Source organism: Bos mutus, chromosome 1 (assembly GCF_027580195.1).
Source record: "Bos mutus isolate GX-2022 chromosome 1, NWIPB_WYAK_1.1, whole genome shotgun sequence".
Classification (NCBI taxonomy): Eukaryota; Metazoa; Chordata; class Mammalia; order Artiodactyla; family Bovidae; genus Bos; species Bos mutus.
Window position 1 is genome coordinate 154,940,199 of NC_091617.1, and position 21,337 is coordinate 154,961,535.

At 61.0% G+C, this 21,337-nt stretch overlaps 1 protein-coding gene across 1 annotated transcript; it reads right to left on the reverse strand.

The window, feature by feature from the left end:
• Window positions 1–205: 205 nt before the first annotated feature.
• COL6A1 (collagen type VI alpha 1 chain) lies at window positions 206–19,337 on the reverse strand. Its single transcript, XM_070377963.1, has 35 exons — window positions 19,109–19,337; window positions 18,486–18,615; window positions 16,856–17,056; window positions 15,752–15,911; window positions 15,452–15,580; window positions 15,325–15,345; window positions 15,164–15,184; window positions 15,041–15,085; window positions 14,200–14,253; window positions 13,629–13,673; window positions 13,503–13,529; window positions 13,307–13,333; window positions 13,170–13,214; window positions 12,796–12,849; window positions 12,534–12,596; window positions 11,709–11,771; window positions 11,566–11,619; window positions 11,447–11,482; window positions 11,195–11,257; window positions 10,523–10,585; window positions 6,901–6,963; window positions 6,126–6,188; window positions 5,954–6,004; window positions 5,799–5,834; window positions 5,433–5,495; window positions 5,170–5,235; window positions 4,625–4,660; window positions 4,082–4,118; window positions 3,817–3,825; window positions 3,462–3,595; window positions 3,063–3,172; window positions 2,730–2,913; window positions 2,453–2,633; window positions 1,711–1,740; window positions 206–1,587 (listed from the first exon to the last, which is right to left on the reverse strand). The coding sequence occupies exons 1-35, from the start codon at window positions 19,203–19,205 to the stop codon at window positions 965–967; spliced, it is 3,084 nt and encodes a 1,027-aa protein (XP_070234064.1). The 5' UTR covers window positions 19,206–19,337; the 3' UTR covers window positions 206–964.
• Between the last annotated feature and the right edge of the window lie 2,000 nt (window positions 19,338–21,337).

The window sequence follows — 21,337 nt, forward strand, 5'->3', positions numbered from 1 at the left end:
GTTCTCCCAGCTCCTCCCCAAGTACAGGGGACGGCCTTCAAGCTCCCGATTTTCCTCCAGACCTAGAAGAGGGGTGTGGATGGATGGCACCTGGCCGTGGAGGCACCTCTCAGGGCCCTGGACGCTTCAGCCCCTGAGTCCTCCTGTTGCTGCAAAGGGCAAGCACAATGTGGGTTTAACTCCTTGGAACGACGACCACAGAAAGGAGAGTGAAAACCTTTATTTGGAAAAGTCGCCCACATGAACACGGTAGAGAAAAAACACAGAAAGGAGTAAAAGTAAAACTAAAGAAACAAGAAAACCTTCAATGAAACGTAGAATCAATCACTTCCTTGAGGAAAAAGGGCTTCGGCTTGTTTCTGATGAAACGCCTCACTGGGCCCCAGGGGCTGCGGCCAGGCCTCCGGTCCTGGGGTGGGGTGGGGCAGGATAGCACCTCTGCTCTGGGGTTTGCGGTCTGGGCTTTGCCATCAAGGAGGAGTTGTGGTTTCTGCTGGCAGGTGTGAGTGACAAGAGCCTCATGAGGGGGGTCAGCTCACCAGGGATCACGCTCCTGTGTGAGTTCCCTGGAAGACCTGACTTTGGGGTGAGCGAGAGTTTCCTGAAGGACTCTAGGATCGGAGGGAAGTCAAGCTCTGGGTGGTGGTGGCGGGGGGTGGTGGGGAGGGAAGGCAGTGACAGCTGACCCCAGAAAGGACAGAGAACCAGGTGCCAGGGCTCCGACTGGGATGAGGGGACATGGACAGGCAGCAAGAGGAGGGCACTTCGGGTGCAGGTTCAGGCAGGCAGCAGGAGGGGGCCAGCAGATCCCCAGCACCGACACTCTGCTCTGGGGGGGTAGGCAAAGCATAGAGCATCGAATCATGGCTTTTCAAGCTTTCCCTTTAAAAAATCCTAGCTAGTCGGGTTGGTCAGGAACGTTGGGTCCCCTCTTGCATCTGTCTCGGTGGCAGGGGCCAGGCCACTAGTCCAGCGCCACCTTCCTGGACACCGTCTGGTAGAAGACGCCCCGCAGCAACGCCTGGTAACTGGGCACGCGGAACAGGTGGCGCTCGCCGAAGACCACGTCATACTCAGCCGCCTTGCCGGTGACCAGGACACGCACGTGGGGCTCGTTCACCTGGCGGCCCACCACCACCGCGAAGATCTCCACGCCCGCCCGCTGGGCCTCCTGCACTGCCTTCTCGATGGCGGCCGGCGTGGCGCCTTGCGAGTTGCCATCCGAGAAGAGCAGCAGCCTCTTCTTGGCGGCGTTGGACGAGGCCTCGCGGTAGAAGCGGGTCACGTAGCCCAGGGCGTCCATGACGTCGGTGGCGTCATTGAAGAAGTCCATGGAGTCCACGGTGTTGGCCAGCACGGTGTAGTTCTGCAGGAACTGCAGGGCCGCGCGCTCCGGCCGCTGCTGCCCCGTGCCGCTGTACTGCACCACTGCCACGCGCACGTCCTGGCTCGGGTCTGTCCGGCTCGCTGTCAGGAAGCGCTCTGCCAGCCGCTTGGCAAAGCGTTTGGTGATGTCAAAGTTGTGGCTGCCCACGCTGGCGGAGCCGTCCAGGAGGATGGTGATGTCGGCCGGGGAGGAGAAGGTGACTGCGGGCGGAGCAGCTGTGAGCGTGCACCGCAGGCCCTGGGGCCTGCCCCGCTCCCTATGGCCTCCAGACCCTTCTTACCCAGCGCCCCCCGAGAGCGCCCCATCCACCCCCCAGTACTCACTTGGGCAGCTGTAATCTGGACATTTCTTGTCTGTAAAAGAGAAAACCCCACAGCATGACCCAGCGATCACAGGGACTGCTGTTCCTCCTGTAACCCCCCAGCAAGAGGACGCCTGGCACTTCTGGGGCAGAGGCACAGCCACCACTATCTCCACCCAACAGGAGGGGTGTCCCTTATTCCAGAGGGGGACCTTTGAGTGACAGAAGGGTCCTCCAGGCACCAGCCCTTCCAAGAGCAGGGAAACCAAGCTCAGGGCAGAGGAAGGGTGCTCTACAGCACAGGCCCCATGCCACAGACCCCAGATAACGCTGACTCCACTGTGCCAGTCGGGGCCCCTGAGTCTGAGCCTGAAGCACTCTCTAGTTGCTGACCAGCAGCTGCAGTGTGGACTCAGCTCTGATCCTGGGCCAAGCCCAGATGGACGTGACAAGTGTGTCCCTTACGTGGGACCCTCTGAGGGGTCTCAGGCTCCAAGGCCCACCACTGCCCACACATTTGGGTGCACCAAACCTCAGACCCCAGTGCACACGTGTGCAGTGGGAGGCCACGGTACAGCCCACACCCGGGGAACACCTGTGTGGATGCCAAGCCACAAGGGAGTCAGGCCACAGCCTGTAAGAACGGGGAGCAGCTCAGTGGGGAGCGGACACGCTGCTGGCCATGGGCATCTGCTGCCACAGCCGGAGGTCACAGCAAGCGGAGAGCGGAGAGCAGAGCCACAGGGCCCGCCTGCCACACTCACCTATGCAGATCTGGGCAGTGATGTTCTTCAGGAAGCCATCGTCCAGAAGCTCGGCGTAGTTTTCCTTGACCAGTGAGATGCCCGGCCGTCCCTGGGGTGCCAGGCCTTGGCAGGAGATGACGTTGAGCTGGTCGGAGCCCGCGGCCAAGCCAAAGACATCCTTGATGCCCACGGAGACCACCTGGGGAGGGGGACAGTGTTGGTGTGGCCCTTGGTGGGGACAGTCCCCGGGGCTCTTGGGCGTGAGGGTGACAGTGTGGTATGGAGGCCGCCCCACCTGGATGTCAGGGCCGCAGAGCACGCTGAGTGGGGTGGTGTCCCTCTGGGTGTCTGAGCGGCCATCGGTGATGACCAGGGCAATGCGGTTGTTCGGAGTGGGTGGCAGCAGCCGGCTCCGGGTGTACTGCAGGGCCTCACCCGTGAAGGTGCCGCCGCCCATCCACTGCAGCTTCTTGATGGCCCTGCAAGGCCACAGTACCATTAGGGTGGGAACCAGGAGTCAGGGGGCCAGGGTAGGGGTCAGGGCCAGAGCAAGGCCAGGGTCAGGGGTCAGGGCCCAAGTGGGCCTTGGGCTACGATGCGTGTGCAGGCACCAAGCAGCCACACTCACTCCTTGAGGTCCTGGGCATTCCTGATGTTGGGGTCCCTCAGGTCCACATGCTCCTGCATCTGGTTGTGGCTGTACTGCACCACACCTGCATGTGACTGCCCAGGCTCAAACTGCTCGAGAGAGAGCCGCCACCATGAGGAGCACCTCCAGGGATCCACAGGGGTGCTGGTGCTTCTCCCTGCTCAGGTCGCGCCTCCACCCACTCCCATCCCGGGTTGGACTGGCCCCCAGGCCCCCAGCTTGCTCTTGTGCTCTGCTGGGCTGGAGGCTTTGGCTTTTGAGAAACAAGGCATCTCTCTTGCGGCCCCCAGCACCCGGCCCTTCCACTCTGGTGTCAGGACAGACCCCTGCCTCCCTGGGAAACTTCATCCCCAAACGAGGCCAGGGCGTCCGCCTCACCTTGACCAGCTCATCCTTGCTCAGCCGGTCAATGACCTTGACGATGAAGTCCTTGGCGATCTCGAAGTTCTGTAGGCCGATGCTCTCGGAGCTGTCCAGCACGAAGAGGATGTCGATGGGCCCGCACTTGCACTCTGCAGGCAGCAGGGTGCGGTAAGCCTCGGAGCCCCTCCCAGGACCCCTCCAAAGCAGGGCAGAGAGGGGTGGGCGCTCAAGGACTGGGGTCATGGATAGAACTCCGGTCTCCCCATCCCTGGTTGCGTGAATGACCAGGGGAAGACCGGCAGGCCAGCACCCAGGGCCAATCCAGGGGAGGGGAGGTGAGTCCACCCCCCAGGTGAAGAGTCAGACTCACCACAGCAAGCTGGGAAGAGAAGAAAGAGGCGATCATATGGTGTCAAGACTAACCCCCCAGCCAGCTCCCCCTGCACCCCTCCTGACTTTCTCATGGGAGAACCAGGCGTTGAGACTCAACCCCCAGCCAGGCTCCCCTCCCCCCCTACCCCCAACTTCCTCTCAGGAGAGGCCCATGTCTGCCCTCCTGCCTGCCCGCACCCCCAGTCAGCATATGGCAGGACGTTCTTTCTCATCAGGGTAGGTATCAAGGGGGAGACACTCACAGCACATTTTCATGATGATGTCCAAAATCTCGCATTCCTGGGGGTGAGGGAAGAGATACTCCCAGGAGACGGAATTGGTTCTCCTGTGGCCCTCCCTGGGGAGTGAGAGGCTTCCCAGGGCTCAGGGGGTGAGGCCAGCCCTTCAGGTCCCCCTCCCCTGGGACTCCAGCTGGGACCACAGAGGGGCTGGGCTGGGCAGGGTGTCCCCCTTCCCAGGGCGTGCCCTGCTCTACCTGTGAGGCCCCTGCCTGTGGGGCATGGACATCTGATGTGGCCTCTGATGTGTGGCCACAGGTGTCTCACTGTGGCCATCACGTGTCCCCCTCATGGCTTTGTATGTTCCCTTACGACCAGCACACATCCCCACTGTGACTGTCCCATGCCCCCACGGCCCTTGTGTTGGCTGTGGCCTCCATGTGTCCCCCATGGCCTCCACATGTCTCCCTGTGGCCATCTTGTGATCTCTGCTGCCGTCAGGCTCCCCACCCCCCACAGGAGCCTTGGCCAGAGTGGTCAGTCCCCAAGGATATTCACAATACTTACGTCTGGCCCCGGTGGTCCCACGTGTCCTGGGGGTCCCTGTCAGAGAAAGGATGGGAGAAGGATTGTCAGGGTGGACGCTGGGGCCATGCTGATTCCTGGGCCGAAGATCTGACAGGAGCCCTTGGCTGATCCCCTTCATGCAGGGTCCCCCAGCCCTAGGGGGAGCCGAGGCTTCTGCACCTTGAAGGCTGGGGAACCTGCTACTGTCGTCCACCTGGTGACCACTGTCCGACTGTCCTTTCCTGGAGGTCAGTGGGAGCTCACCCCACCGCGGGAGAGTGTCCCGGCGGGTCTAACGGCGCCACCTTGATGGGCAAGGTGCCCGGCCTCACCCAGGTACCACCTGAGGCCCTGCCATGCCTGTCACAGCTCGCCCGGAGACCTGCCTCCCCTTCTTCCCACCCCTTCATGCTCAGTCCCCCAGACCCTGAAACTGCATGTCCCCCTAATCCTCCTGGAGCCCATCTCTAGAGCCTTGCTCCCAGGTTCCCACCACCCCAGACTCCACAGCCTCAGGGAGGGCGCCTGCCCGCCCATGGACCCACCTGGGGGCCTTCAGGACCTCGGTAGCCCTTTGCTCCTTTGGCGCCTCGTGGAGCAATGTCATTATTCTGGAAAGACACAGTGCAGTGTTGTAGGCTTGCCACGCATGGCCAGACCAACTGCTATGAGCCTGGCCACCACCCCCTTGACCCCCAGAAGGCTCAGCCACCCTCGGAGCCACATTCCCCTATGGTCTGTGGGCTCTGGGCCCTCGAGGCCGAGGTTGACTGAGGATGTCACCAAACGCGGTGGGCTTTGCACTCACATCCTCTCCGGGGTCCCCGGCTTCTCCCTCGTCCCCCTTGAGGCCAGGGTAGCCTTTGGTGCCCTGCAGGTGACGGAGAGCACATAGTTAGGGGGAGCCGGCCCAGGGTTGGGGTGGGTGCTGCAGTTCTGGGGGCAGGCCTCTGGGGCGGGCCATGGAGAGAACAGATCCCGAGGGGAGTGTCAGGCAGCAGGGGACCCGGGCTGAGCGGGGCCTAAGGAGACACGACGTGGGCGGGGCCTTGGCGACGAGCAGGGCTGTGTGCGTCTTCATGCGTTTGCTCAGGTGTAGGAGCAATGTGCTTGCACGCGCGTGTGTGCCTGTGTGCACCTCCCACGGCCAACAGAGCAGATGGTGCGTACTCACGTTTATCCCAGGAGGGCCTCTGCTGCCTGGATAGCCCTGGGGGAGGTGGGAAAGTCACGTCAGTCATACCTGTCACACCAGAGGGGCAGCCCCAGCCAGAGAGCCATGTGCCCCACTGGCTTAAGGGGGCGTCAGGCAGGACTCTGGGTACTCACAGGAAAGCCGGGGAAGCCTTCGGTGCCATTCCCGGGGGGGCCGTCTTCACCCTGGGAGAGCAGACAGAGTCCAGCCACTGCAGTCCTGGACTCGCCCAGGCCGGCTGCTTTCAGATTCTGGGCCCCAGGCAATCTCCCGCCCAGGATGTACCCTTTGCCCTGTATCACTCACCCTCTCACCCATCAGCCCGGGGTCTCCGGGGGGGCCTGCAGGCCCCGGAGCTCCTTTGGGGCCCTAAGGAGGAGAAAATGAAGTGGACTCTGGGTAGCAAGCCACACAGGCTCGGAGGCACGAGGCCTCCTGGAGGAAAGAGAATTAAATAAGTTAACATGTTTTCATGCAGCACATAGATTACTCAAAGAAAGGCTTTTAAACCTGGAATCCTGGAGGCCATGACACCTTTGGGCCTTAGAGGCTACACCTGCCCCATGTCCACCCAGGGAGTGACCCAAGAAGGAGGTGACCAGAACAGGGACAGGGACCCATGGGTCACTGTGGGGGATTCACACCCAAGAGCCCAACCACAGTGGGTGGAGGAGCCAGCAGACACACCACAGGCATGGCCAGCACCAGAATGTCAGCAAAGCTGAAAAATCGTTAAGGTCTAAGTTCATAATGAGAAAAACAACAAAAAATCTTCTCAAGTCAAATTCATAAGGCATAACACACAAAGAAAGAAAAAAAGGAATTTGGAAAAAAATAAGTCAAACTGTTGATGCTGTTTCTCTCTGGGTGGGGGCGAGGGGGGGTTAGATTTCAATTCTCTTTCTTTCTAATATTTTTCTGCATTTTCTAAATGTCGTCAGAGTCACACATTCCATGAAGTGAAATGAAACATTTATGTGTAGGAGCCCAGGGGGTTCTCCCAAAGAAGTCTGGGTTGGGGGAGGAGGGGACAGGGGTCAGGCTAGTCCCTCCTGGGACAGTGGCAGGGAGGGCTACTCACCTCGGTCCCAGGGGGTCCCTCATCACCTCGGTATCCTTTCGGCCCAATGGGGCCAGCCTCGCCCTGCAGAGGGAGGACACACCCGATGGGCCCCTTCTGACCCAGTGGCCCCCAGCCCCACACTCAACCCTTGCTGGCTGCTCCATCCTGCCGCTCCCTGGGGACCATCGCCTGCTTTCTCGTCCAGGCTCTTGGTCCCCGAAGGACTCCACAGATCCCTGACCTATCTTGGGATAGGAAAGGGATGGGAGTGGCCCTGTGCGGTGATGCCTCCTGGTCCCCAGTGGTGCATCCTGGGAACTCAAGGAACCACCTGAGACACGGAAACACCAAACTGGGTGGAGCTCCTGGGGCGCCCACTGCAGGGGGACGGGGATGCCCACCTCGGAGGAATGCAGGGCGCCCACTGCGGGGGAATGGGGGCACCCACTGTGGGGGACACGGGGTGGGCGAGGCCTGGTGGCCGGGTGCATAACAGGAGAACAGGACCCTATCCTCAGTTTCTCAGTGGCCTTTTCTTGCGATTTGGGAAAACATATTTCCCAGGACCTTCTGCATGGACCCTGGTGTCTGAGCCAACCTCCTGTTGGGTCTGGAATCAGGAGGGGCTTGTGGGATCCCTGACAGGGTCAGGAGAATGGAGCTGAGTTCAGAAGCAGAAGACCTGGGGGCCGAGAAGTTGAACGTGCAGGTGACCAAGTGCCACCTGGGTTGGGAGCCACTGGTCCAGGGGGCACCATTCCCAGTTGGTCACAGGCTGGGGGTACACAAGGCCCCCTCCCGAAGGAGGCAGCCATTCCCAGCAGTGTCCAGGGTTCCTGCGGCCTAGGAGGGGCCTCCCTTTGCCCCGCACTCTCGGCAGCTTCCTTTTATTGTGGCGACCAATTACTCTGAAAACTAACGCGGCTGGGATGCACCCAGGACCCCACGCCGGGTCCCGCTTCCAGCGTTTTGTGCCTTTAGAGTTTGGATGACTTCCCGATAGTGCCACAGGAAGAACCTGGGCAGAATGTGTCAGCACCACTGGCCAGGAGCGGTCATGGCTCCTCAGTTACCATCCAGGAAAGGCCAGGGCCTGCTCAGCCTGAGGCCACAGGAGTCAGTTGTCGGAACGGGGTGGACACAGAAAGAGCAGGGGCGGGGGCGGGTGACAGTCTTTCCAGAAAGAGACACATAGAGATGAGGGGTTTTAAACCTGATGGAACCGCATTTCAATCATTGACACAGACTGCACTTGTGTGCATTGTGACAACGGGCTGGCTGTTCACTGAAAAAGCCACGCAGGGCAAGCCCACCCCTCTTCCACTGCTGAAGTCTACATTCCTGACAAATCAGAGGTGAGCAAAACCACACTGAAAGGGGTGAGTGCATCTGTAAACCTTTGTTCACAAGCAGGACAACCTCAACTGCAAGGGAACCCAGACAAGCTCAGGACAGATGAGAACAATGTCTGCACCAGGGGGCAGCCCCCCATCCCCCACCACCGCGGAGAACACAGACCCTGGCGGGAAGTGATCACCTGCATGAACAGCCCAGCAGAGACCACACTCAGCCCACACACACACCAACAGTCAAACCGGGAGACGAGTAAATGTGCGGAGCCCTGGTCTCATCACAGCTCATGTTGGCAGAGGTGTGTGTGCAGCTTGTTTTACACTCTTGGGGGAGTGTGAGTGGGGGCCAGATGGGCAGGTAGGTAGGATTATTTGGCAAATGTCAACTCATACACACAACACTGGGGCTAAGACATTTTGCTGCTAAGAATTTACGTTCTGGATATTGCCTTGAAAGTTCTTCGGATGCATGGACGAGCAAGTGGGTGGGCAGATAGATGGATGGATGGATACATACATCCATGGATATATGACAGAAGACTAGACAGATGGAGAAGGGGACGACAGAGGATGAGATGGTTGGATGGCATCACCCACTCGATGGATATGAGTTTGAGAAAGCTCCGGGAGTTGGTGATGGACAGGGAAGCCTGGTGTGCTGCAGTCCATGTGGTTGCAAAGAGTCAGACACGACCGAGCGACCAAACTGAAAGGACACATGTACACAGGTGATGGGTGGATAGACAGATAAAGATGGATAAACACATGGATGGATGGATGGATGGATGACCTGACTGAACAACAGATGGATGTTGATATTTTTGACAGTATTTTTCTGTAAAGCAAAATACTGCAGACAATCTACACACAGTCCATGCGAATGATGGGGGACAGGAAGCAGACCCTTCCAAGGACGCCAAAAAAGAGGCCCCATCGCAGGCCAAGTGTATCCAGCCCTGGCTGCAGCCTGCATCTCAGGGGCCCTCAGGGGCTTGTGGGTCCCGCGGGCAGCCCTCACCCCATGGAGGTGGTGGGTGGAGTCCGGGGCCTCGCAGGACCCAGCTGCCCTGCCGTGCATCTTCACCATGCACGTTGGTCCATTTGCTATGTGTTCACGTGCGTATGGTCTGTCTCCCCACTGAACTGCCAGCATGCCTGCCCCATGAGGGTGGCACCAGGCTGTGTGCTTCCCTTCAAGTGCTTCTCCAGGGCGGGCTGGAGCTCGAGTGGGTTCTGCAGACCTCTTCCAGGACCCACTGGCCACCAGGAGTGCCAGGACACCACCAGAGCCCCAGCATGGCCTGGCCAAGACCACCCATCAATGTGGTGTGGCAGCTTCGACAAACCCCACAGCCAGGCTCCTGCCTTGTCCCTCTGGCCAAGGCCTGCTCAGTGGTGACAGCCCATCCCAACCTGCCTCGCCTCCGTGTGCATTCTGTCACCCCACATGCCCTCCACTTGCAAACCAGACCCTGTGGCAGGACCCAGTCAGGGTCTGGAGAAGATGGGCTGAGAGTACCAGTAAGAGGTGGGGAGCCGTTGGGCCGGATGCTCCCTGGGGGAGTAGTCTCAGCTCTCCCATCCAGCTGCTCGTAGCTTCCAGCCTATTCCCCGACTGCTCCTCCACCCAGCCCACTGCTTCCTCAGGCCTCCACTGTCTTCCCCTCCCCTAGCATGGCCTCTAGAAGGTCACGCCCAGGAATTCTGGAATGTTCCTTGGACTGACACTCCCAAGTCAACTTCCTGCCAGCATCTCACCCCCGGGGTTCCAAACCCTGAGGGAGGTTTACACAGTTCATCTCCGGTATGGTGCCTGTCTCGGCTCAGTCCTCCGAGACCTCGCCCGTCTCCCCAGGCTGGAGGGGTCCCCAGGGCCCAGGCTCCAGCACGCCTCTGCTGCTGCCAGCCCCGCCCCCACTGGTCTTGATGGCTCACTGCCCGGCTTCCACCCTCACTGATCTCTTCCAGCACTAGCCACACCAGGGCACCCTCCCCACTCTGAGGGCAGTGTGGGGGGCAGCCTGGGGGGGTCTTTGCTCAGGGCTGTGTCCTGGCAGTGCCCACCCAGGGACAGGGCTCCCCCTGTGAGCACTGGTCCACCTTGCCAATCCGTACCAGCCCCCTGGCCGCCGTCCCCCCAACTCCAGACACCCCAGGTCTCCAGGCCACACCCCCACAAGGAAGCACCTGGGTGTGCAGTGAAGAGACCTCCCCCTGCATCTGTGAGCTGCTCCCATCTGGCAGCACCACGCCCTGCCCCCGCCACCACCGCCAGCCAGGCTTCCTACCGGGTCACCGGGGACACCGACGGGGCCTTCTCGTCCCTGGTCACCTTGGGGTCCAGCTTCACCCTGGGGAGGAAAAGCCACTGAGGAGGAGACGGAGGAGGATGGCTGCCCTGGGGGCCACCGGCTGAGGCCCGGCAGCTTCTGTCATCCTCTGCGCGTGGCCTCGCTTCCTTCTCACCCCTGTCCTCCAACGTGGCACGTGCTTGGCCATCAGGGGACTCGTGTTTTCAAGGGGCCATGATGAGGGGCCGATACCCCTGCCGAGGCCTGGAGGCAGCTCATTTCCACCCCTACCCCCCCAGGCAGGGGTTGGGGGCGGCGCTGGCTACACTCCTTTCTGTGAAATGTAAACTCAAGAACAAGCAAGGCGATGCTGACGCCATGGTGGGCGGAGCAGGGAGGCCTAAGGATTCGCGTTCTGCCTCTAATTCGAATCTGTTGCTGACCTTTCTCTGCAGCTTGGGGCCTGGGGGGCGAGGTCCCACACAGGCAGTGGGCGGGAGAGGGGATCTTTGGGACATGGGAGTCCAGGGTGTGGGTCACCCACATCTCAGGGCCAGAGGATCACGGTGGCCTGTCCTTGATTCTGATGGCGTGACCCCAGTCTGGCCCGGTCTCTGCCCCCCTACCCCCCGAGGGCATGGGGGTCCCAGCTTGGGGACAGTGACTCACCGGGTCTCCTCTAGGGCCCCGCGCACCTGGGGTCCCTCGAGGTCCTCTTTCCCCAGGGCCGCCCTGTGTGGAGGGAGCAGAGGCGGTGAGGTGTGGGGTGGGAGCCCGGGGCCTGGGCTCGGGGCTGTCCCCCCAGCAGATGCCAGGATGTGTGGTTTCTCCATCTCATGCCCTGCCCTATCCACCTGGGGCCACGTGGGCCACACCAGTCACACCGGCCACTGACTGGTGAGGCTCAGAGCACCCACTCACCCTCTCTCCGGGGGCTCCGTCTGGTCCTGCATTTCCCTGGAGTAAGAGGAATCAACATGAGTTCGTCAGCAGCAGGATCTCTGCTGAGTCTGGGGTGTCACGGGCGGGAGGGCTCCTACCTCATCGCCGGCTTCTCCCTTCTCTCCCGGGGGACCAGGCTCTCCAGGCTCACCCTGAGAACGACAGCACAGACTGTCTCCTCCGACCCTGCGGCCTCCCAGGCACAGGCACCCCCACTCATCAGGGAAATGTGCACGCTTACCTCATCTCCAGGCGGCCCCGTGCTCCCGGGCCTCCCAGGCTCCCCGTCTGCTCCGGGCTCACCCTGGAAAGACCTGAGGGTCAGCCTTCAGGAGGCCGTGCCTGGCTGTCCTGGGGGCCCGTGGACCCACGCTGGCCCCCCTCACCCAGGCTTCAGGCTGCGGTCCCTGACGACCTTAGCCACCCACATCTCTGCACCAAACCCTCTTCCCAGGTTCAGACACTGCCCATGGCAGGGGCCAGCCAGGCCCTCGGGAGCAGAAGCCTGGGGTCACCAGGCTGGGGGCTGGCACCCTCAGACCTCAACCACACTCCAGGACATCCGTGTTGCTAGGATGCGTTTGGGACAGAATCCGTGTTACTCCTCCAACTTTTCCAGTACTTCCTGTTGCTGAAAACCCAGAGAAATATCAGCAACAGATTCGAATTAGAGGAAGAACGTGAATCCTCAGGCCTCACTGCTCTGCCTGCTGCAGTGTGAGTATCTCCCTGCTTATTCTTGAGTTTACATTTCACGTGAGCAGGTCAATCCTGGGCTGACCAGAGAGCTGCAGGCTGCAGGGACGGTCTCGAGGTGCCCAGAGAGGCCTCGGACTGACGGGCAGGTGCAGGAAGTGCAATGGGGGCGGGACACACCCAAGGCTGGGCACCCAGTGCTCTCCTGGGCAGAGGTTCCCATGCCCATCCCTGCCAGCCCGGGAAGGGCAGTGGGGCCTGGCCCCCACACTAAAGCTGAGAACCTGCTTCCAGAAGGAATTTCTCCTCAATGCCGGGCGGGTCGTGAAGCCCCAGCCGGGCCCACCCTCTGTGGGCTTGAGTCACTGACCTTCTGTCCTTTCAGTCCGAAGGCACCTGGGTCACCCTTGGGCCCGGGGAGTCCTTGGATACCCTGGAGAGAGGACTCAGAGTCAGAGCGTAGTCTGAAACGGCAGCCACTGGCAGCCACTTGCCAGTGAGGGACAAGCCAGCAGGGCAGGTCCCCAGGCCACAAGGCATGCGTGACTTTGCATGGTTGGCAGGAGGCTTGAGGCAATTTTCACTTCTGAGAGCTTACAGCCTTAAGATGTGGGTGAGAGAAAGTGACTTACATCGAATCCGGGTGAGCCCTTGCAGCCTGGCAGGCCAGGGAACCCTGTCTCCCCCTGCAAGGAGGAAGGTGGGTTTGGGGAATCAAGCCTCTCAGCTCTGGCTCATCCACCATTTCCCAAGAAAGTTCCCCCCAGTGGAAGATGCTTGGCTGGGTAGCTTAGGGTCCACTGGACCTGAGGCTTGGCAGGAATCAGCAACAGATTCTAATTAGAGGCAGAACGCGAATCCTGCCTTCCATGCTACCTCAGAGGTGCCCAGGGTGGCCACCCACGAGACCCCTACCCACCCACCTCCTAGAGGATAGCCAGCCTGGCCCACCATCCCTTCCCCGAAATATGTGCCCCGCCTCCACCCTCCCCGAGCTGAGGGTGACCTTCATGCCATCCACGCCGTCCATGCCACGCTTTCCCTTCTCGCCCTGAGAAGTGAAAAAATCAAAGGTCAGACGAAGGTCAGACTGCACCCCCACAGGGCAGTGTCCCCACCGGCTGTGCCCCTCCAGCATCTCACCTTGTAGCCTTTGGGTCCCCTGGAGCCCTGTGGAGATAGAAAGGGAGGGTGAGGGGCTTGGTCTCCCCATTGTGGGGTGAGGCACCCCCAGCTCATTGCAGCCCCGCCACGCTGGGAATGGGCAGCATTGTCCTTGTCCAGAGTAGGGGGCCACTCCATGCCCCAGGGACACGTCCCAAAGCCGCAGGTCACTCACCTTCTCCCCTCGGCTCCCTTTTTCTCCCTACACAGCAAACAGAGGAGAGGAAGGGGCTGTGAGGGGTGCTGGAGGCCTGATGCCCTAAGGCCCAGGGCAAGGCCGCGTCGGGGAGGAGAGACCCACCTTCATGCCCTGGTAGCCGACGGGTCCAAGGTCCCCAGGTCTTCCCTGCAGCAGAGGAGGGGGGAGTGTTAGACATCCCTGGGAGCAGGTAACCCCCACCCAGCCCCCTCATTCCCCACCCTACTCAGGCCTGGTCAGCTGGAGAGACCTGGCAGGCTGACCACTGACCTGTGTCCAAGAAGCGCCCTGCTGTGGAAGCCCAACCCCACTCCTGGGGACTCTCAGTGGAGCTCCAGGGAAGGAGAGACACAGGGCACCCCCCCGGGGTGGAGACCACCACGGCTGAAGCAGAGGCCACCTGCTGGCCGACCCCTGACACCTGTCCTCTGTGAGCAGGTGGGCCTGTGGGGGGCGGCTGAGGGGCATGGGGGTCTGCCCGGGTCGGGGTGCTGGAGGGCCAGCTGTGCCGTGTGCCCCCAAGTCCTCATCACCCACAGGAGCCGTGTCCTCTGAGGATCAGGTCACATGGTGCTCATGAAACCAGTCATCCTTCTGGAAGTTTCCGCAGTCTGGCTCCCTGGCCTCTGGCTGCTCAGCGTCCCAACCCCTCAGTCAGGTACCCGGCACTCACAGGGTCTCCAGCTTCTCCTTTCTCTCCCGGGAGCCCCGGCTTCCCTCTTTCTCCCTAGAACAGAGAGCAGATCATGGTCAGAGGATAGATTCCATTTATTTCTAAAAAGCTGGCGAAAGGAAGACCCTACTTGCTAACAAAAAAAAGTCTATGAAGCTATTCCATCCCATCTCCAGCATCTACGTGGTTTCCAGGCACCTTTCCCGTGGTCCAGGGTGTGAGGCCAGGCCCAGGGTCTCTGCCACACACTCCGCCAAGCCCTGGGGCTGCCCGGGGCCAGCAAAAATAACCCTGACTCTTTTCTGTCTGCCTGTTCTTGCTGCCGTGCTGGGTGGGAGGGCAGGGTGGATGCAGCCTGGAAGCCCCCTGTGGGAGGTTGGCCACATGGCTCCATGGCCACTGGACTTGATACTTTCCAGGAAAAGCCAGAAATATAGAATTTCATGAGTGAGCTCCCGGGTTGTGAATACTAGCAACGAATTTTGTTTTCCAGTCCAGCCTCGGGCCCATGTTTGCATCCATCCCACGGCAGGTCCACCTCCAGGAGCAGAGCCACAGGGACACTCACTCCAGGAAGGCCATGCTGTCCACCACGGGAAGGAGGCTGGGGCAGCAGACTCCACGCCACGGCAGCCATGGCCACCACATCGGCTGTGAGGTCATCACGCCCAGACCCTCTCCCATGGCTGGGACACCTGCTCAGCACAGCAGGTGGGCGGTGGGGCTGAGGGCAGCTGCCTGAAGTCCAGCTGCACCCCTAGACCTGGCACTAACCTGCAGGATATTTCTCCCAGGCTTCCCCCTCCATCAAGGTAAGCACCGGCAGGATGTGGCCACTTACCTCGTACCCGGGGTCGCCTCGAGGCCCGGGGGGTCCTCTGGCAGGCTGCAAGACACAAAAAGAAGTCAGTGGGGGCACCATTGGGGCGGCCCAGGGGTTGGGGTGGGCAAGGGCCACACTCACCTGGCACTCGAAGGAGCAGCACTGTAGGACGGGAGGAGGACAGAGGGACATGTCAGGAAGCGTGGGCACGGCCACGCCGGCCGCCCGCGCTCAGGCTGCTGGTGGAGGAACGGCGCTGGTGATGCCAGGCCGGGGGGCGGGGGGCGGGGGGACGCGCTTACCACTTGCTCCACATTATTTTTCTGAAAAGTGAGAGAGAAAAGTCAAATCAGCTTCCATTCCTGGGCACAGGGTTTCCGGCACCTGGACTCGGCGGGGTGCTGGGGCGGGCCTGCAGGTGGCGCTCACGATCATGTCGGTGATGGTGTCGATGGTCTGGCTGATGACTTCCTCGGCGTCGCGGCTCTGCCCCCAGTCAGCCGCCGTGAAGTTGCGCCGGTATGTGTGGTCCGTGGCGATGATGCTCAGACGTGGCTCCTGCGGTGGATGCAACCAGAGCGAGGGTGAACGTCAGTGACAGTAGGAGCGCCGGGCCCTCCCCTCCTTGCTCCCCCGGAGCCCAGTCCCTCGGGCTATGTCCGTACCCCTCTCCCATTATAGTCCCTGTGGACCCCCTCCCTCCACTGCAGGCCCTGGGGGGTGCCGCACCAGGTGGTCGGGCGTGATGGCCACGGAGAAGACTTTGATGCCCAGATGCTTGGCCTCGTTCACAGCATCCTCCAGGCCCCCGCAGGGCTCCTTGTAGCCCTCCAGGGGGTGCCCGTCAGTCACCACAACCAAGTACTTGTTCTCCTTTAGGTGGGAGCCCCTGCAGGGTGTGGGGGAGGTGAGGCCACCTGTCCCAGCCTCCTCAGGCCACCGCTGACCCTCACAGCTCAGGGCCCCATTGGGACCACATCACTGAGACCCTGAGGCTGGAGGTGAGGGGCAGGGGGCTGGAGACCCCAGAGGGAGTTGCAGACCCAAGGGTGGCTCTCAGAGCAGTGTTTCCAGTTTCTCTGTGCTGATCTGGCCACAAGGTGGGCTTACGGAAAGGGATAAGAGTTGGACCATAAAGAAGCTGAGCACTGAAGAACTGATACTTTTGAACTGTGGTGTTGGAGAAGACTCTTGAGAGTCCCTTGGACTGCAAGATCAAACCAGTCTGAATATTTGATCAAATCAAACCTGAATATTTATTGGAAGGACTGATGTTGAAGCTGAAGCTCCAATATTTTAGCCACCTAATGCGAACAGCTGACTCACTGGAAAAAGACTCTGATTCTGGGAAAGGTTGAGAGCAGGAGTAGAAGGGGTTGACAGAGGATGAGATGGTTGGATGGCATCACTGACTCAATGAACCTGAGTTTGAGCAAGCTCCAGGAGATGGTGAAGGACAGAGGAGACTGGCAGTGCCGCAGTCCATGGGGTCGTAGAGTGGGACACTACTGAGCAACTCAACAGCAACATAGGAGAGGATATTAAAACAGAAAATAAAGTTCTGTGGGGTCACATTTCAGGTCCCCTCTGCCTTCAGTGGTTGAGGAGACAGTGGATAGCTGGAGGAGGGACAGAGTGGTAGAGAGTGAGGGGGCAGGCTGGTTGGTGGCCACCAGCATGACCCCCTCGGGCACTAGGTCTGCTCTGGGGAACCTCAGGCACCAAAGTCCGCCAGCCAGCGGGCAGCGACCAAGGCAGCGCTGGGCGCTCCCCAGGCAGAGCTACGGCGGCGGGGGGCGGGGCGCGGGGCGCCACAGGGCGGCAGGCACTGACCCCACGAGCAGCTCCTCCAGACCCTTCTTGATGGCGCAGTCGGTATAGGTGCCCTTTCCGAAGTACTTGACGGCGTCCACGCTGCTCTTAAGCTCGTCGCGGCCGCTGGGCATGCGCGTGAGCCCGCGGATGATCTCCACCTCGTCACTATAGTGCAGCGCGCCCGCATTCCACACCAGGTTGCGGTCACAGCGGTAGTACCTGCGGGCCCGGGATGGTGAGCGGGCCTCCCCACATCCCGGCCCGCTCTCCTCCCCTGCTCAGCGGGGTCACCGGTGGACAGACGGCCGGTCCTCTCTCACGCCAAGAGGGAGGAGCCTGTGGCCCCGTGAGCAGCCCCGAGACACTGGTCCCCGCGCCGGAGGGCACATAGTGGGGAGACGGCGGTGGCCAGGAGGGCGGGCCCAGCCAGCTAGTGACCACCACGTCCCCTGATCTCCAGGGCCTCAGATGAGGAGCCGTGAGCCAAGACCCTATCCCAGGACCATGGAGTGGGGGACAGACCCTGCATAGACAGCAGTGGAGCCGGTGACAGGGCACAGGGGGAGGGAGGGGATAGGACCCCTGGATCTGAGTGGCTTCTTCTCTCTGCCCTGGTCACTTTGGCCGAGGATCTCAGGTGGTAGCCAGGCTCCTTCAGCCCATCAGCAGACGGGTGACAGAGGCCTCCGTGGGGCGCCAACAGCCCCAAAGGCAGGAAGAGCCCCCAGTTCACAATTGGAGTGAATGAAGTACAGGGCCAAAGCCCCCCAGAGTGGGATGCTGGGTCACCTGGCTGCCCCGTGCCCGTTCTACGAAACTTGTCCACACCTGGGCCCTCCCTGGTCTTCATAAACCCGGGCATTTCAGGAGGTCTGGGGTTTCGGTCCCACCGTGCCCTCCATTGGGCAGACGGTCCTCCTTCCCTGCAGCCTTTCTGGTGGGTGGGAGGCTGGGGGCCTGTGTCAGCGGGTCAGTGGGTCGGAGTGGGAGGAGGGGTGGGGCCTGTGAGGGTGGGGGAGATGGGGTGGAACCTGGTTCTGAGCTTAGCCCGCCCCTGGTCTGGCCCCGCCTCCTTGCAGGCGTGTCCCGTCCTTGGCCACACCCGCTGCCAGGGGCTCCCCCACGTGTGAGTGAATGGATGGATGGATGGATCATGCTGCCCCCATAGCCAACACCAGGCTGGGGCCCCTCTAACCAGGACACTGGACACAGGGCACACTGAGACCTCGGGTCTGGGACTTGGGCTGTGACCGTCTACTTGGGCAACCGTCAGTGTCCAGGTGGCTGGTGAGGGGCGCCCCCTCTAGGTACCAGGCAGGCGCACACGGCCTCAGGCCAGCTTCCCAAGCCGGCTCAGGGTTGGGGAGGGGAGCTGTTCAACCCTGCGTTTGGGGAGTCCAGGCTGTAGCACTGCCCCCTTGACTCTCTTGGCTAAACAGCTGGCTCCATCTCAACTCAGCCTTTTTCTAGCCCATCGGAACCACACAGCCCCAGGGGAAGGAACTCAAGTGGCCTGGCCAACACTGCCCTTCTCAGATGGGGACACTGAGGGCCAGCTCTGCCTGCTGGCTGTGGCAGGGGAGACACCAGCCTGTCTCCCCCGCCCTCCGAGAGGATGGTGGACGGGAGGAGGAGGACGAGGTCCTACCTGTCGTTCAGGTTGTCAATGAAGCGCTTGGTGAAGGACTTGACCTTGTCCACCAGGGCCCCATAGGGCTTCAGCCTCAAGGCCACGCTCTCGGAGGTGTCCAGCACAAAGAACAGGTCCACAGGGCAGTCTGGGCCAGGGACAGGAGGAGAGGCTCAGCCCTGCGCTCCCCCTTCCCCAGGGGAGCCCCCCCGCCCAGCCCCACTGGCCACTTCCCCAGCCAGTCACCCCCTTATACCCAGTCAGGCCCCGACACTCCTGAAAGAGCAAGGAGACGTTTCTCATTGTGTTTCCAAGTTGAATTTAAAACTACCAGGGAGGGGCTTGACCTTCAGGAGAGGGTGGGTAGGACCAGGTGACCGTTTCCTGACTGACCACAAGGAAGGAATCAGAAGGAGCTGATGATGGAGGCAGAGGGGGTGCAGCGCCCGCTGAGGACAGACACTCAGGGGGCACAAGGGCTGAGACCCGGTGAGGCCCATCCTCCTCCCCAGGGTCCCCCGCCAGCTGGGCCGCATCTAAGTGCTTGAGCATCATGGCAGGGGCCGGGGTCCCCTGGACCTCACACCGGATGCGTCTGGTCCAGGCCGGCCTCGCCCAGCAGACGCGGCAAGTCCACTCACCTTGGAAGGCGATGGCCCTTGAGGCCACGGGGTCGTCCTGCGCGGAGGCCCAGCAGGCCTGCAGCAGCAGGGGGAGCAGAGCGCGGGGCAGCCTCATGTCACCGGCCGTCGTGTCACCATGGAGCAAGGGCCGGGGGCAGGGTGGGCTGCAGTGACCGTGATGCTGGCCGCGCAGAGAGAAGTCGTGTCTGCTCCCGTCCGGAGTTTCAGCACAGGAGGGAGGGAGGGGTGGAAGGAGGAGAGGGTGGAGGAGGAGCCTGGTGGGGGGCGTCGCTCCCAGCTCTGGGTGAGTCACTCCCTCTCCCCTCCCCCTGGAGCCCTCGCTGCAGGATTTACCTCCCTGGTTTATGAGGACTTTTATTTGCTTACGGTTCTCATGTTGAGTTTCAGAAGTCTGAAAAAGAGTGCATAACCCAAGACGAATTCCCCTGAAACATGTTTTGGGCGTTTCCAGTCTTGGCCTGGGATCCACCGGCCTCTTCACCTCCCCCTCACTAACCAATTTCTACAAAGTGGTGCTGTTTGTTTAAATGTTTCAACTCTGTGGATCTGTCTGACTTTCGAGCTGTCATATAAATACCTCTTCAGGGTTTACATATTGACAAAAGATCTTTCATTTTTACTCTGGGGAAGCACAGAACAATAACGACACATACATTTGTGTGTGCGTGTACTCAGTTGCGTCCGACTCTTTGTGACACCATAGATCCAGGCCCTCTGTCCGAGGGATTTTCCAGGCAAGGATACTGGAGCGAGTTGCCACTTCCTTCTCCAGAGGATCTTCCTGACCCAGGGATCCAACCCACGTCTCCTGAGTCTCCTGCACTGGCAGACAGGTTCTTTACCAGCTGAGCCACTGGGGAAGCTGGAGTGCGTGTGTAGACAGAGACACAGTGAGGAGCCGAGGCCCTGCTTCTGAGGACAGGTGTGAAGGTCCCACTCTGGGGCCTGCTGGGGTTGAGCTCTGGGTGAGGCCACACCCACCCCAGCCCCAGAGAACATTCTAGATCTTTCCCAGAGCTGGCGCTGGTAACACTGGTCTGATATCAGCCGAAATGTTTTTTAGTTTAAGACATGCAGAAATCGTGTAACCGTAAGAAGTTTGGAGAACTTTGGAAACCGTGCGTCTCAGTGACTGCTGTAGCGTCTCTTCCAGTGTCTCCCCATACCTACTTTCTGAAGCTTGTGGACTGACTAGGGTGGTTTCTCCTGCCCCGAGCCTCACCAGCCCTGCTGTGGGCACTTCTCTTTGTGCCTCAGGGTCTGCCGCAGGCGCCCAGCTTCCAAGTCAAACAAAAAGCCTCAGCTCCTCATGCGAGGCTGTTGCCTGCCATGGCCTCTCCAAGTCTGAGCTGTTTTATCTGCAGAGATAGCAACTCTTAGGTTCTTGCAGGTTTGGAGAAGAAATCAAACCATATTGTACAAAACCAGGAACCGTGAGTCTGGGTGGTTCTGAACACACAAGGTGGACCGGCCTTGGCAGCATCAACACCCCCACCCCCAGGGCCCAGCCAGCCCCCTGCCCCATCCTGCAGGGCTCCCAGGAGCCGGGCACACAGCACAGCTGCCCTGAGGGACCATCTGCCAGGGTGTAAGGGAGGAAGTCTGGGGCTCAGGGCTCTACAGTCCCCCACTTGTGGAGAAGAGAGAGGACAGGCAGCCGGGTGCCGCTGTCTCTTCCTCTCGCTCCCCCAGGGGCCTTGCTGACCCCTCCCCAGGGCGGGGGTGTCACTCATGTGAAGTCTGAGAGCAGCCTTGGGGGAGCGGGCCTTCCCCACAGCACTGCGGGGACCACAAGGGAGGCTGCCTGGTGGGAGCACCAGAATCCCCCACCTCCAGTGTCATGAGGGGGTTGCTACACGGACATACTCGGCCCCAAGGATGCAAGCACCCCCACCCCGAACTGCGCCTGGCATCCAGCATCCGTGAGAGGTGAGCGACAGACAGGTCGAGATCCACTAGGACCGGGGTCAGGGTGGGGCAGGTAGCAGGGCTCCTGCAGGTTTGAAGGGATCCACCCCACCACCCCGTGACCCCGTTCGGGCGACCGAGGTCTCCAAGGTGGGAGTCAAGGCCCTGGAGAGGGGCTAGGAGGCTTGGGGACAGGAGGCTTGGGGACAGGGCTGTCCCCAGGAGCGGCAGGGTGGTGATAGGAGCCCCGCACCCATACTGGGTGGTTGCTTCAGGAAGCACAGGTCACACAGGGTGTGGCCTGCAGTGTCCTGTGCC